This window comes from Camelus bactrianus, chromosome 10 (assembly GCF_048773025.1).
Source record: "Camelus bactrianus isolate YW-2024 breed Bactrian camel chromosome 10, ASM4877302v1, whole genome shotgun sequence".
Taxonomy (NCBI): Eukaryota; Metazoa; Chordata; class Mammalia; order Artiodactyla; family Camelidae; genus Camelus; species Camelus bactrianus.
Window position 1 is genome coordinate 52,261,378 of NC_133548.1, and position 13,883 is coordinate 52,275,260.

At 43.8% G+C, this 13,883-nt stretch overlaps 1 protein-coding gene across 11 annotated transcripts in view; it reads right to left on the reverse strand.

The window, feature by feature from the left end:
• TENM4 (teneurin transmembrane protein 4) overlaps window positions 1-13,883 on the reverse strand; it is a 743,689-nt gene that overhangs the window by 143,208 nt on the left and 586,598 nt on the right. For all 11 annotated transcript variants that reach the window (XR_012509759.1, XM_074372753.1, XM_074372746.1 and 8 more), the window contains one exon: window positions 4,170-4,271. Coding sequence is in view for 10 of the 11 variants with exons in the window: in XM_074372753.1 (XP_074228854.1) it covers window positions 4,170-4,271 (102 nt within the window). In the remaining variant the exon portion in view is untranslated. The remainder of the gene's footprint in view (window positions 1-4,169; window positions 4,272-13,883) is intronic.

Consider the following 13,883-nt stretch of genomic DNA (forward strand, 5'->3'; position numbering starts at 1 on the left):
GCTGGGACCCTTAGACAGTAGGCTTCAGTCTATTCCTTGGGGTCACTGGAAAAGACAGCTGGGTGTTCTGCCTGCCTGGCAACCCTCCTCCAGCACTCTCCTGATGACAGCCCTGCATTTTGCTTCCCCCTCCCTCATGTGCAGCCCCACTTACTGTCGTCTTTAACCCAGCCAATCTTAGCTTTCCTTGCCTTTCTGCCTCCCCGCAAGCCCCATACACCACTGCCCCCATAAAAAAATAGCCGAGCCCAACCTTGCTCTTTAAAGTATTGTCTTTCCATTCTGCCTCTTATTTTAAAGGGTTTTGTGATCACCTGTACGAAGGACACTACATAAAAATAAATTATATTGCATTGTGCTGTAAGTACCTACCAGCCTTACCAAGATACAATAAGGCTGTTTTAGACATGACTCTTAAGTTTAAGTGCATATGGGATGAGACAGTAATTCTTGTTAGAAGGAATGACTCATCCCTCTGTACCGCCCTCCACCAGTTCCCACCTGGCTTCTTTCTTTTTTAAAGCACTCAGCAGGTAATCACTGTGCTTCCTCAGGGCTGCCGGCTCTGCTGCCTCAAACTAAGCCTATCTCACGTTAGGGAGAATAAGCAGAATCCCCACAGCAGCATCACGGCGTGGTATCTGCAGGGCACCGTCTTCAGCATGGAAAACCACCTCTGCCTCCTGCCCATGACCCACGACTCCAGCATCCGGTCTTAGTCAATGTCACCTCATCTGGGGCCCCTTTCTTGGTCCTCATTCTGTCCAAGCTAGGACCCTTTCATACTGATAGATGTTCCCTGCATCTCACCTTGCTTTAGCATTCTTTACTTTTTTTTTTAATTGAAGTATAGTCAGTTTACAATGTGTCAATTTATGGTATACAGCATAACGTCCCAGTCATCCATATACATATATATATATTCATTTTCATATTCTTTTCCATTATAGATTACTGTAAGGTATTGAATATAGTTCCCTGTGCTGTGCCTAAGAAACTTGTTTATCTATTTTGTATATAGTAGGTAATATTTGCAAATCTCAAACTCCCAATTTATTCCTTCCTACCTCTTTTCCCCATAAGTTTGTTTATTGTGTCTGTGAGTCTGTTTCTGTTTTGAAAATAAGTTCATTAGTGTCTTCTTTTTTATTTTTCTAGATTCCACATATGAGTGGTATCATACGGTATTTTTCTTTCTCTTTCTGGCTTACTTCACTTAGAATGATGATCTCCAGGTCCATTCATGTTGCTGCAAATGGCATTATTTTATTCTTTTTTATGGTTGAGTCATATTCCATTGCATAAATATATCACAACTTCTTTATCCAGTCATCTGTTGATGGGCGTTTAGGTTGCTTCCATGTCTTAGCTATTGTATATAGTGCTGCTATGAATACTGGGGTGCATGTATCTTTCTAAATTAGAGTTCCCTCTGGATACATGCCCAGGAGTGGGACTGCTAGGTCATATGGTTAAGTCCTTTTTCAGTTTTTAAAGGAATGTCCATAATGTCTTCCATAATGGTTGCACCAAACTACATTCCCACCAGCAGTGTAGGAGGGCTCTCTTTCTCCACAGCCTCTTCAGCATTTATCGTTTGTGGGCTTTTGAATGATGGCCATGCTGACTGGTGTGAGGTGATATCTCATTGTAGTTTTGATTTGCATTTCTCTGATAATTAGTGATACTGAGCATTTTTTCATGTGCCTATTGGCCATGTGTATACCTTCACTGGAGAATTGCTTGTTTAGGTCTCCTGCCCATTTTTGGATTGGTTTTTTTGTTTGTTTGTTTGTTATTAAGTTGTATGAGCTGTTTATATATTCTGGAAATTAAGCCCTTGTCAGTCGCATCATTTGCAAATATCTTTTCCCATTCCATAGGGTGTCGTTTTGTTTTGCTTGTGGTCTCCTTTGCTGTGCAAAAGCTTGCAAGTTGAATTAGGTTCCACTTGTTTATTTTTGGTTTTATTTCTGTTCCCTGGGTAGTCTGCCCTAGGAGAACATTGCTAAGATTTATGTCTGAAAAGGTTTTTCCTATGTTTTCTTCTAGGAGGTTTACCATGTCTTGTCTTATATTTAACTCTTTAAGCCATTTTGAGTTTATTTTTGTGTATGGTGTGATGGAGTATTCTAACTTCATTGATTCACATGTGGCTGTCTGGTTTTCCCAACACCATTTGCTGAAGAGACTGTCTTTCTCCATTGTATATTCTTGCCTCCTTTGTCAAAGATTAATTGGCTGTAAGTCTGTGGGTTCATTTCTGGGCTCTCTATTCTGTTCCACTGATCCACATGTCTGTTTTGTGTCAATATCATGCTGTCTTGATTACTGTAGCTCTGTAGTATTGTTTGAAATCTGGGAGGGTTATTCCTCCAGCTTCATTCTTTATCTTCAGTGTTGCTTTGACTCCATATAAAGTAAGATTACTTATGCTAGTTCTGTGAAAAATATCATGGGTAATTTGATAGCAATCACATTAAATCTGTAGATTGCTTTGGGTAATGTGGCCATTTTAACAATATTAATTCTTCCAATCCAAGTGCATACAATATCTTTCCATTTCTTTAAGTCATCTTTAATTTCCCTAATCAATGTTTTGTAGTTCTCCACGTTTAAGTCTTTCACCTCCTTGGTCAGATTTATTCCTAAGTATTTTATTGCTTTGGATGCAATTTTAACAGGATTGTTTTTTTTACTTTCCTTTTCTGATATTTCATGGTCAGTGTAAAGTAATGCAACTGATTTTTTATGTTAATCTTGTATCCTGCTACCTTGCTGAATTCTTTTATCAGCTCTAGTAGTTTTTGTGTAGAGCCTTTAGGGTTTTCTACATATACTATCATGCCATCCACATAGAGTGACAATTATCTCTTCTCTTCCAATTTGGATCCTTTATATTTCTTTTTCTTGCCTGACTGCTATGGCTAGGACTGCTACTATGTTGAATAGAAGTGGTGAGAGTGGGCATCCTTGTCTTGTTCCAGATTTTAGTGATAAGACTTTCAACTTTTCATTGTTGAGTATTATGCTGGCTGTGGGTTTGTCATAAATAGCTTTTATTATGTTGATAATTTCACCTTGCTCTAGCATGTTTTACTTTTTTTCCCCTTAATTGAAGTATAATTGATTTACAATGTTGTATTAGTTTCTGGTGTACAGCATAGTGGTTCAGTTATGCGTAAATACACACACACACACACTTTTGCATTACAGGCTACTACAAGATATTGAATATAGTTCCCTGTGCTATATGGTAGGATCTTGTTGTTGATCTGTTTTATATACAGTAGTGTGTATGTACTAATCCCAAACTCCCAATTTATCCCTCCCCTCCCCTTTCCCCTTTGGTAAGCGTAAGTTTGTTTTCCATGTCTGTGAGTCTGTTTCTGTTTTCTAAATAAGTTCATTTGTATGATTTTATAGATTCCACATATAAATGATATCATATGATATTTCTCTTTCTCTGCCTGACTTACTTAATATGATAATCTCAAGGTCCATCCATGTTGCTGCAAATGGCATTATTTCATTCATTTTTATGGCTAAGCAGTATTCTACTGTGTGTATATATCTATATACAGACATCATATCTTCTTTATCCATTCATCTGTCAATGGACATTTAGGTTGATTCCATATCTTGGCTATTATAAATAGTGCTGCTATGAACACTGGGGTGAATATATCTTTTCAAATTGGAGTTTTCTCCAGATACATGCCCAGGAGTGGGACTGCTGGATCATTTGGTAAGTTTATTTTTAGTTTTTTAAGGAATCTCTGAATTGTTTTCCATAGTGGCTATACCAAATTACATTTCCATCTACAGTGTGGGAGGGTTCCCTTTTCTCCACACCCTCTCCAACAGGAAACTGACTTTTTAAAAAGACCCCACACCCACTCCCCCTGCCCCCATCACGGGCATGGAGTTCACTGTGGCCACCTTTCCTCCTGATCTCCTCACCTGCACACCTGTGGACAAAACAACTGAAGATGCCAGGCCTCTGCCTGCAGACCTCTCTCCTGGGGCTTCTGAGGAGCAGCCCTTGGGAGCCCTTCTCGAGAGAGGCAAGAGGTGGCCTGGATTTCCACACTTGCCCTGAGAAGTGGGACCCGAGCTGCCCGCGGGGCTGGGGGTGGGACTCGCAAGCCCATAGGTGGGGTTCTCACCTCTGCCGCAGTCGGGGCCCAGGAAGCCCAGAAAGCAGTGGCAGGTCCCGGAGATGCAGTCGCCATTGCCATAGCAGTTGCTGGGGCAGTTATCCACAGATTCTGTGGGAGGAAAGAGAAGGAGAGCTGCAAATGGAAGCTTCTCTACCCAGAGGGCCAGGGATCCAGCCTCACGTTAATGAGGACACACCCTCTTGGGAGCTTCTGGACCAGTCATGGAAAGGAATCAATAAAGTTAAAAATCATATGTTTACTCTGACTGAAGTACATCTCAACTGTCATTGAGAGACATGTTTCGGAAAATCTATGCCTAAATCAATTCTTTATAAATCATGTTTGTATCTGCAAACACATTAGAAATTATTCAGCTAAAACTCCTGGAGAAAACAGTTTAACCTGTCAGTGGTTATTTCTGGATGCTAGGTTCTGGGATGATTCTTGTGGTCTTGACACTCTTCTGTGTTTAACATTTTTCTCTTGTGGGCTGATATTTCATTAATGTATTTTTTTCATAAAGCTTCTGGGGATTTGTAAATCTGTCTCTTCCCACCTCTGATTTTCATCTGTCGGTCCAGGCCCCACCATCCTTCCCCGGGGCTAACACAACAGCCTCACGGCTGGCCTCACAGTCTCCGCTCTCCCTCCGCACCCTGATTCGTTCACCGCCCAGCTGCCTGAGCAATCTCTCTGAAACACAGCTGATCCTGTCATGCTCCTGCTTAAAACACTTCAATGGCCCCTCACTGGCTGAAACCGAAAAAAAATCCAAGCTCTTTCAAACGGCAGAGGGGTTTTCTTTCATATTCCCTTTGTACTGTCTGCATCCCCGGCATTGCTGTCAGGCCCACCTTCTGCAGGGATGTTATTTCTTTAACTCTTCCTTATACTTCCGGTTTTGTCTGTGTGACATGTCCACGAGATACAGAATTCATTTCAGGAAGATATTAGGAAAATATTAATCAATGTTTTATAGCTCCAGTTAATAAACCTGTCATCTAGAAAACCTGTTTATCTGGAACAGCCCTTTTCTCAATAATGTTAGACGTGGAAGCAACGAAAGAAGCCACTATACCCTGAACGCCTTCTTTGCACCAGGTGTTCGCACAAAGGTGATCTCATTCCACTGTCACTGAATCTTCAAGCATGTATTGATGTTTCTAGTTTACAAACAATAACAACAAAACGAGGCTGGTAGACAGATGAAGTGAGTTGCTGAAAGCCACAGAGATACTAAGTCATGGAGGCAGGATTTGAACCCAGGATTTTGGACTCCAAGCTTGGTCTTCTTCAATGATACTACGCTATCTGCGCCTTGAAGGAATTTATTTCTCAGCTGAAGCCAGGAAATGAAAGAGGCAGGTCTGTGGGACAGTGAGGCCAGTCCTGAAGACAGAAAAGGACCTGTTGGAAGGCAGTGAATTCTAGAACTTTCAGAACTTGAAGGGATCCTGGAGACCACCTAGTCTAATGCTCTCATATACTAGAGAAGGAAACTGAGACCCAGAAGGAGGGCAGTGACTCGCCCAAGGTTTCAAAGCGAGTCAGCAGAGTCAGAGTGAAAGCAGAGGAAAGGTTAGTACAGTGGGGCAGAGCTAAGGATCCAACCTGTTGTCTTAGTTCTAATTATATGTCATGAAGCCAAGACCTCTGTTAAATGAGATGTTACCATATAAGACATGAGCCTTGACCACAGGAAAGTTGTCGCCTACTAGGAGATCGTGATAACAGCTGTCACCCTGGCAGCAGCACAGGGCTGGAAGATGTTCTGGCTGGAGGTAAGGAGACCTGGTTCTGGAGCCATTCTTCTAAAACCATGCTGGGTGACCTAAAGCAACTTCCCTCCCTCTCTGGGCCTCACCTACCTCCTATGTGAAAAGAGCAGAGATGACCCCCAGGACTGCTTCCTGTTCTAAAATTCCATGAGTCTATAATTAATTAAGAGAGCATCTGTGCAGAAAAGGCATCCTGACAAGGCCATCAAGTCTTAAATCCAGAGAATCACTTAGCACCAATGCAATGCATCTGATACGGGGCAAAACCAGCAGAAGGAAGGCTTCTTGGAGGAAGTGAGCTGGAAGAACGGCTGGAGTATGGGAAAATGGGGGAAAGAGAGTGGGGGAGGTTGAGGAGCTCACAACATGGTGCATTTCCCAGAAAGGTCTTTTCCCAGTTGTCCGCCATTATCAACTTGGAAATGACTTAAAACATTTGGGTAAGGGCTCAAACATGTGCTTCCTTTTGTGAGTGGGTGGGAAACTGCCCTCGCTCAATGTCTCTCTGCTAAGACAAGCAGTGTACTCCACTAACAGAGTTAAGAACCAAGGGTACGACCCAGCCAGTGTTGTCACTTCAGGCAGTCTGAAGCGCCTGCATCCCGGCAGAGTGAGGCTCACAGACCAGGGCCCTGAGCATCTCGACTCCCCATTGGCTTTGCCTGGAAGAATCCATATGCCTTTAAGTTCCTAAAGCCTCTAGGTGAGGAGGGCTTACAAAACACTGTTTTTAGAGAGACTGACTTAGGAAGTTTCCTTTTGAATATTCCTTTAAAAATAAGAATTCTGAGTCAAGTTTAAGGCAAGATTATTTTCACATTCAACCACTGGCTAATGGTACAATTGGAGAGTGGGTTCCAGCTTCAGTCTTGCAGAAGGAGTGCATGGCAGAGAGGCAGAAGGCCTGGCTTCCAGGTCTTGTTCTGCTACTGAGGGGCTGTGGGACCTCGGCCGTGTTGCTTGATCTCTCTGCACCTGCTTCTTCTTCCTCGCACTCTCTCCTCCCATCCTTCTCTGCTGGCCAACTTCTATTCCTTCTTCTAAATCCAGTTCAAACATCACCTCTGCTTAGAAGACTTCTCAGTTCCTTAAACAGGCTGTTACTCCTGGGACTTTTCCCATCACCCCTACTAAGGCACCAGATAGTCTACACCGTTGACTGTGAAGTCCTTGAGGACAGAAACCGAGTTTATTCACTTATGTACTTGCTCTGGTATCCAGCCCTTAGAAGGGTCTCGATAAATGTTTGTTGCCATCCCTCAAAGAATTCACCTAGATGATCTCCAAGATCCCTCTCAGATCTAAAATTCTATGGTTCAGGCTTTCTCAAACCCAGTGGTATAAAATACGTCTCCTAATACAATTACCATCATCACCAGCTGTGTTTTTAACAGGATCAGTTGCAGGTAACTGTCACACACTTTCTAGATTTGGAGTTAGGAAGTCTGTAAGATACAAACCTTTTCATCCAAAATGCCTTCAGAGTGAAAAAGTGAGGAAAGTATATTTTCTGTGACTGAGCATCATGCTGGTTGCTAAATCTAACAGAACAGAAGCCTGTTTGCTACAAAACTTGCCCCAGGCTGTTGGTGTCAGAGAAGGCAGAAGTTTTAGGAGACATGGAATAATTATACGAGAGTAACATGGAAGTATAAGGGAGATATTTGGAGAATATTTCCTTTTGATGAAATGTTTATGTACATAGTTTTTTTCCTCTTGGAAGTATTTCAACTACTTGGGGTCCACTTGGGATCCAAAAAATAATGAGTCTCCATTGATCAGATATCTCTATGCTAAACGCTAGTGCAGAAGTGATACTCATTGGCTTGGGGGAAGTGTGAACTTTATTGCATAAACATGTTGTTATGTTTCCAATTAGTGTTTGGTGAATTTCTTCCCCCATAGTTCCTTCCTGCTTTACAATCATGCTCAAACTGCAGCCACCTTCATGTAACAGAAGGTGTACCTTAGATCTGCTCAGATCTGAATTAAAAATTCAGCTGCCTGTGAATAACTGATTTTCATAATTAGGTACATGGTATGTCGGAAAACAAGAGCATTTGCCCCAAACTTTTGTTTTTCTACCACAACAGTGGGTCCTGCTAGGAAACCTGATTTTCAGGAACTGGTTTTTCCTTCCATCTATATTGGGATGCAGAGTTTAAATGTTTCTTTAGCTCCTTCTCTGGACATGTGTTCTGAGAGGGTGTGTTTTCTGGATGTTGAACAAAATACTGCTCGAAACACAAAGGGGCATCTGCAGAAGGAAGAAAAGACAACAGTGCTCCATCCCGGAGAAGACACGGGAGACAGGAAACCATAGAATCCTCAGTGAACCCACGGTACTGCCTCATTTTGCCTGCTCACCACCCTTTTCCAGAGACAAATCATCAGTACCGCTGTGTCAAGGTGAAAGATGATCACCTTTGATAGGTATGTCCACCTGAGTCTAAGGTCTTCATTTATCACCTCCTACTTTTCTTTTTAGAAATTCCAAAGCCTCATTTTGTAGGAAACAACAAGAGACCACAGAGGAAAATCCTGCCTGGGGGAGGACCACTGGGCAGCCTAATTACCTACTGGACTCCGTTTTCCAGGGGCAGTTATACGAGAAGAGGAAGCGAGGCTTTTCTCCTCCATCACTGACCATGGTGTGATCACACCTGTCTCCTGCCCTGGTCTGATCAGGTAAACTTTTGCAGTGATTGGAGCCTGATGCTGGATTCCAGCACCAAAGCCAGAGGAACCAGCTGTGGGTGAGGTGGGAGCCTACTAGCCAACCTCAGTCTCTCTTTTCTGCTCACCCATCACTTATCCCTCCCTCCCAGCACCTTCTCTCTGGCTAGTTTGCCTGTGATGTATCCCAGCTAACAGAGGCCTGTGCTTCCTGCCTATGGCTCCTTCCTCCAATTCTCTTGTCTCTCTTGAAGTTGCAAAGCTGGACATCGGCAACGCTCTGGAAGCGCTTGGTTGAAGAGCCAAGGTCTACCTAATGCCCAACAGAGAGAGATGCCCTCTCTGATGCCTCCTTTTGACTTCTCTTTAGAAGGATCGATGCTAATGCTTCAGGCAAGAAGGAAGGAACCTGGACTCCAGAGCAGCCAGTTGGATGACTGGACACACCACCTTGACTACAGTTAGTGAAACTTATACTCCAGGTAACATCCATTACAACCTCTTTGATCCTGAAGCGGGGTTGGGTTTACTATTGACAACCAAAAGAAGAGAGGGAAACAAACATCACAGCACGGCTGATTTTACTTGTACAGCTACTCAAAGCTGAGAGAAGATTAACAGAGACTGCCTTACTCCTTCAAATGGATCTGTGAAACATATATCGCAAATTCTAATTTATTCCTTATAATTATGAGAAATAGGTGTCTTTGCCACAATTTCACAGTCTCAGATGGAGACTGAGAGCTGAAGTCACTTTCTTAAGATCACATAGCTACAAGGGCGAATCTGATAGGTGAACCACGTTCTATCTGAAGCCAAAGTTTGAGATATATGGCCTGGACCAAAGTATGGGCTCTGGTCTGATGCTAGCTATGAGCCCTTTGGACAATTCATCTCTAAATAACCGTTTCCTCATCTCTGAAATGGAGTTAACAATAGCATGCACTTCGAAGAGCAAATAGTGTAACACTGCACATGTAAAGAGGTTTGCCCAGGACTTGGCAGAGTTGGTATTTTGGTTTTAAGTAAAGGTCACAAATGCCTTCCATTTGTGAACCCAAACAAAACGCCAGCTTGGTCTAATGAACCCAATCAAGGCCATGTGGGTTACGGGGGGTAAACATACACACAGACACACGTAAAACACATAGAAACTCCCCACGGTAAAAACAGGAAAGCAAACAAGCACTGTGCTGAACGTGAAGAAGGCAGGGTGTTTGGGGAAAGTTCCTCCTGGGGAACAGCACTGTCAAAGCAAATTAAACCTGTTGTCTCCCAGAAGCCCAAACACAGGCCAACTCATGCCAAAACATGATAGAACTCTTCTCCCCTTGCACTCCAGATTGGCACTGGGCAGGTGCCAGGTGCTGGAAAGCTGTTCCGTGGCCTGTGAGGTGTCAGTCCCTGTAGGTGCCCCTGCTTTCTATGCAGATGATGGAATTCAAAGGCCTTCAGTCTGCAATAGTCCAGGTCAATGCAATGACAAAAACTTGACAAAGCCCCTGACAGCCTGGGCTTGAAGCCAATTCTGCACTGGCACTTGAACTGGGAGATCTGTTTTCAACTATACCCAGAAGTTTACCAACCACTATTAAGAACAGCTCCAGGGAGGGGTCTAGGAAAAAGACTGTTCCCTTGATTATGTTCAGTCTTGGTTCTTTGTTAATTCAGTCTTTGGGGCAAACCACATTTCACCCATGAGACTGTGAGCTCCTTGAAGACAAGATGTCTGATTCTCCAAAGAGTCTGGTGAGCGTTACACACAAAGCAAGTTCTCAGTGACGTTTGTTGTATTGAGAAACTAAGGAGGAAACAGAGGAGAGAGGTCAGGGCAGTGGGTGTGACAACAGTCAGACTCAAGAAAACAGTTAGTGGCCAACAAAGCTATGTTTCCCTGCCCTGTATTTTCAGATGTGCAAGGCCTCGAAGGATGAGGGAGTGATAGGAAGTTCAGCTTTGCAATGCACTCTCAAACAGTACTCGGAACTCAGTTGTTCACATCCGGGAGCCACATTTAAGAGACTGATAAGGAACTGGAGCATGTTTATCGAAGAGCAACCAGAGGGATAAGAGAACCTGAAACCACATTTTAAATAAAGAATTCTTGAGTTAATTGGGAATTTAGCTTACTAAGGGAGTATGACCCCAGTTTAAAAATATCTAAAGGTCTATTACATGAAATAAGCATTAGACTTTTGCTTGGTGGCCCTAATAGGTTGATTTAGGTCCAGCGAGTAAGGACTGTGGTTCAAAGGAAGAAAGAATTCTGTAAGAGTCAGAGATGAACACCACGTACTATGTTGGGTTACATTCTGTTGCTGTGTATGTATCTACTCAAATACTAAACTTCTTGAGGTGAGGAAATGTGTTATTCATCTCTGAATCTCCAGTAAATAGTATTCTTGACTCAAAGCAGCTGTTAAATGAAAGTTTGTTCGTTAAATGACCAAATGAATAGACGAGCAGATCTATAAGGTCACACATTTCCAGTTACTGATGTGCTGAAGGAGAGGGCAAATTATTGACTGGCAGGGGTCTTGCAGGCGCATTAAAGATAGATGGCATGGAATCTTCCAAATCTGAAACCTCAGGATTCTCTGAGTCGTGGTGTAAGGGGACACGCCTGGGCTGTTATCAAGAAACTTGGGTTATGGTCCTACTCCTGCCACTAGTTTGTTAGGTACCCTTGGCCACATCCCTTTTTCTCTTAGAACTTTATTTTCACCTACAGAATTCATTAAATTTATTCAGCAAATACTTCATTAGAATCTACTCTGGCTCAGGAAGTGTTCTGATGCAGTGGATGGCTCAGATGATCTTTCAGGTCTAACATCCTGTGATGGGATGAGTCAAATAAAATCATCACTATTTAGAAAACTATACTAACAGATAAGAAACTAAATCATCATCAACCCATTTATGGCCTGACGGAGGGAAAGGAAGTTTGCTCTTTTAAGGGTAGCCTCCGACTTTTCAAACCTCCTTGCTGTGTCCTCAGATAACAAGCCTCAAATTATAATCTACCCCATGAGAGGGACCTCCAGTGAGTCGCTGAGGCCAAGGGCACAGGGATAGGAATAGAGAACAGGTGTCTCACTGGCTGCCTCTAGCCAAGAGCTCCCACCTCTCCTCCCAGGGCTGTTGGCTGCAGCTTTCACAGATGCCAGAGTCCCTGCAGTTGGCTCTGGTCCTGCTGCCCTTCCCAGAGAACTCTGCACACAACCTGGGAGCATGTGCCAGTGAGGCCACTGAGACACACGGCAGGTGGTAATGAGACTGACTATGCTGTTCAGGAGCACGAGGGCCTTCCAAGGAGGGGTGCCTGCTCTCGTGTCTGGATACACTTTTTCCTCCTTTATCTTTTATCCATCTTTCATTCACAGCTCCTTCTGAGAAGTAACACTCTGCCTACAGTTCTTGCTTCAGCAGGAAGCACAGGTGGACCAGAAGATTGGCCACACCTGCTCGGACCAAGTCCCAAGGGCCTGGTACACAGAGGCTCTGGGCCAGTCAGGGTCCCACTCTCGGGTCTGAACTCAAATGTGCCCAGGAATGAGGCAGTCAGTGATGAGAGTGGAAGCCAAAAGCCATGATGGAAGCAGGGGGCTGGTGAGGGTTATCTGGCCAGGTAGGAGCCCACATCCAGAGGAAGCCATCCTGAGTGAGCAGAGGCAGCTGGTGAATAGAGCTGAAGCTGAGAGAGCACCAGGCCATGCCGCCCATGGGAAGAGAACCACTAGGGGCCTGGGAGCAGCCTGGGTGCCCAGAGGCTTCTCACTGCCTATTTTAGTCCCAAACCATGTGACTTTTTTGAACCGACTTCACCACCACACCTGCCTTTCCTTGAGGTTGCCTGGGTGCTTTTTTGCTTCTGGTGACTGAAAGAATCTTGACAAGTCCATTCACCTTGGACCTTATCGGCTCAACCTGACAGTCAGGTAGAGCTTACCCGGCTTTGATGGTAACTGATGAATGCAGGACTTCATGTGTTTAAAGCATTTCTGCATACAGTTGCACATGGTTATATTTGATCCTTACAACAGCTTTGTATGTAGGAAGGGAAGGTGCTATTTATTACTCCCCGCATTGTAGATGGGAACACGAAGGCATAGAGAACTCGCTCAAGTTTATGCAGCTAACAAGTGACAGGGCTAGCATTAAAATCTAGATTTCTCCTCCCACCTCATCTAGGGATTCCTCCACTACACCACAACTGCCAATCCAATTAGAAAACATGCTGAGCCCACTCCTTTTGCCTCCAGTGTCTGTCAGTTACAGAGTGAGGACGACACAAAGGATGCTGCCAGGGCCAGGAAATTCCAAATGGCACCTATTTTGGCTTTGTTAATTGAAATTCTGTTCTTAAAACATATCTTCCAGCATTCAAACATCAAAATGTGACTCCCACCACTCACAAAGTATCATACATCACTATACGTGTGTGTGTGTGTGTGTGTGTGTGTGTGTGTGTGTGTGTGTGTGTGTGTGTGGAGGGGCTTGTTAAAGCATGGATTGCTGGGTCCTGCCCCCAAGAGTTTCTGATTTAATAGGTCTAGGGTAGGGTCCCAGGTGATGTTGATGCCCTGGGTCTGGGTACCACTTTGAGAACCACTAGTCTGGAAGAAAGGCTGAGACTTTACACACAGGTTTATAAAAACAAGCCAGAGAGGACAGAAACAGCTGAACTATGCAAGAACGCAAAAGAACTTGTGGACCACTTCCAAAGAAGAGGGCTGGGTCCTCCAGGAGGTAGTGTGTGAATAGCTCTTAAAGAATAGGCAGCCTTTTGAAATGCAAAGCAATCCTGGGCAAGATGGGGGTTAAATAAGAGCCAGGTCCAGAATAATCATCTTTGCTGCTCCCACGCAGTGACCTGCTGATCATCACGCCAACTTCATGTCAAGTCTGTCTTTGGAACAAATTATTTAAGAAATCCGTTTTTTAAAAGCTCAACTCATCTACTGGCTAGAGAGTTCTCCCTAATCAGCATCACTTGATGTTGAATTATTCTGTGCCGAAAGACAAGAGAGAAACAGAAACAGGCTCTGAGGAGGTGGGGGTTGAGGGAACTCTTAATTATTCTCTAATCATTTATCGAGGCTTGTCACCAAGCTCGATACTGCTTACAAATCACATAGAAAACCAAGCTTCCCCTCCCCTCTTTCATGTCAGGACAGTCAGATCTGAAAATGTACAGAACCATATAAAGATGACTTAGATGCCTGCAGGTTAAAAATGCCCATGCTAGCCTGGACTTTCCTTGGAA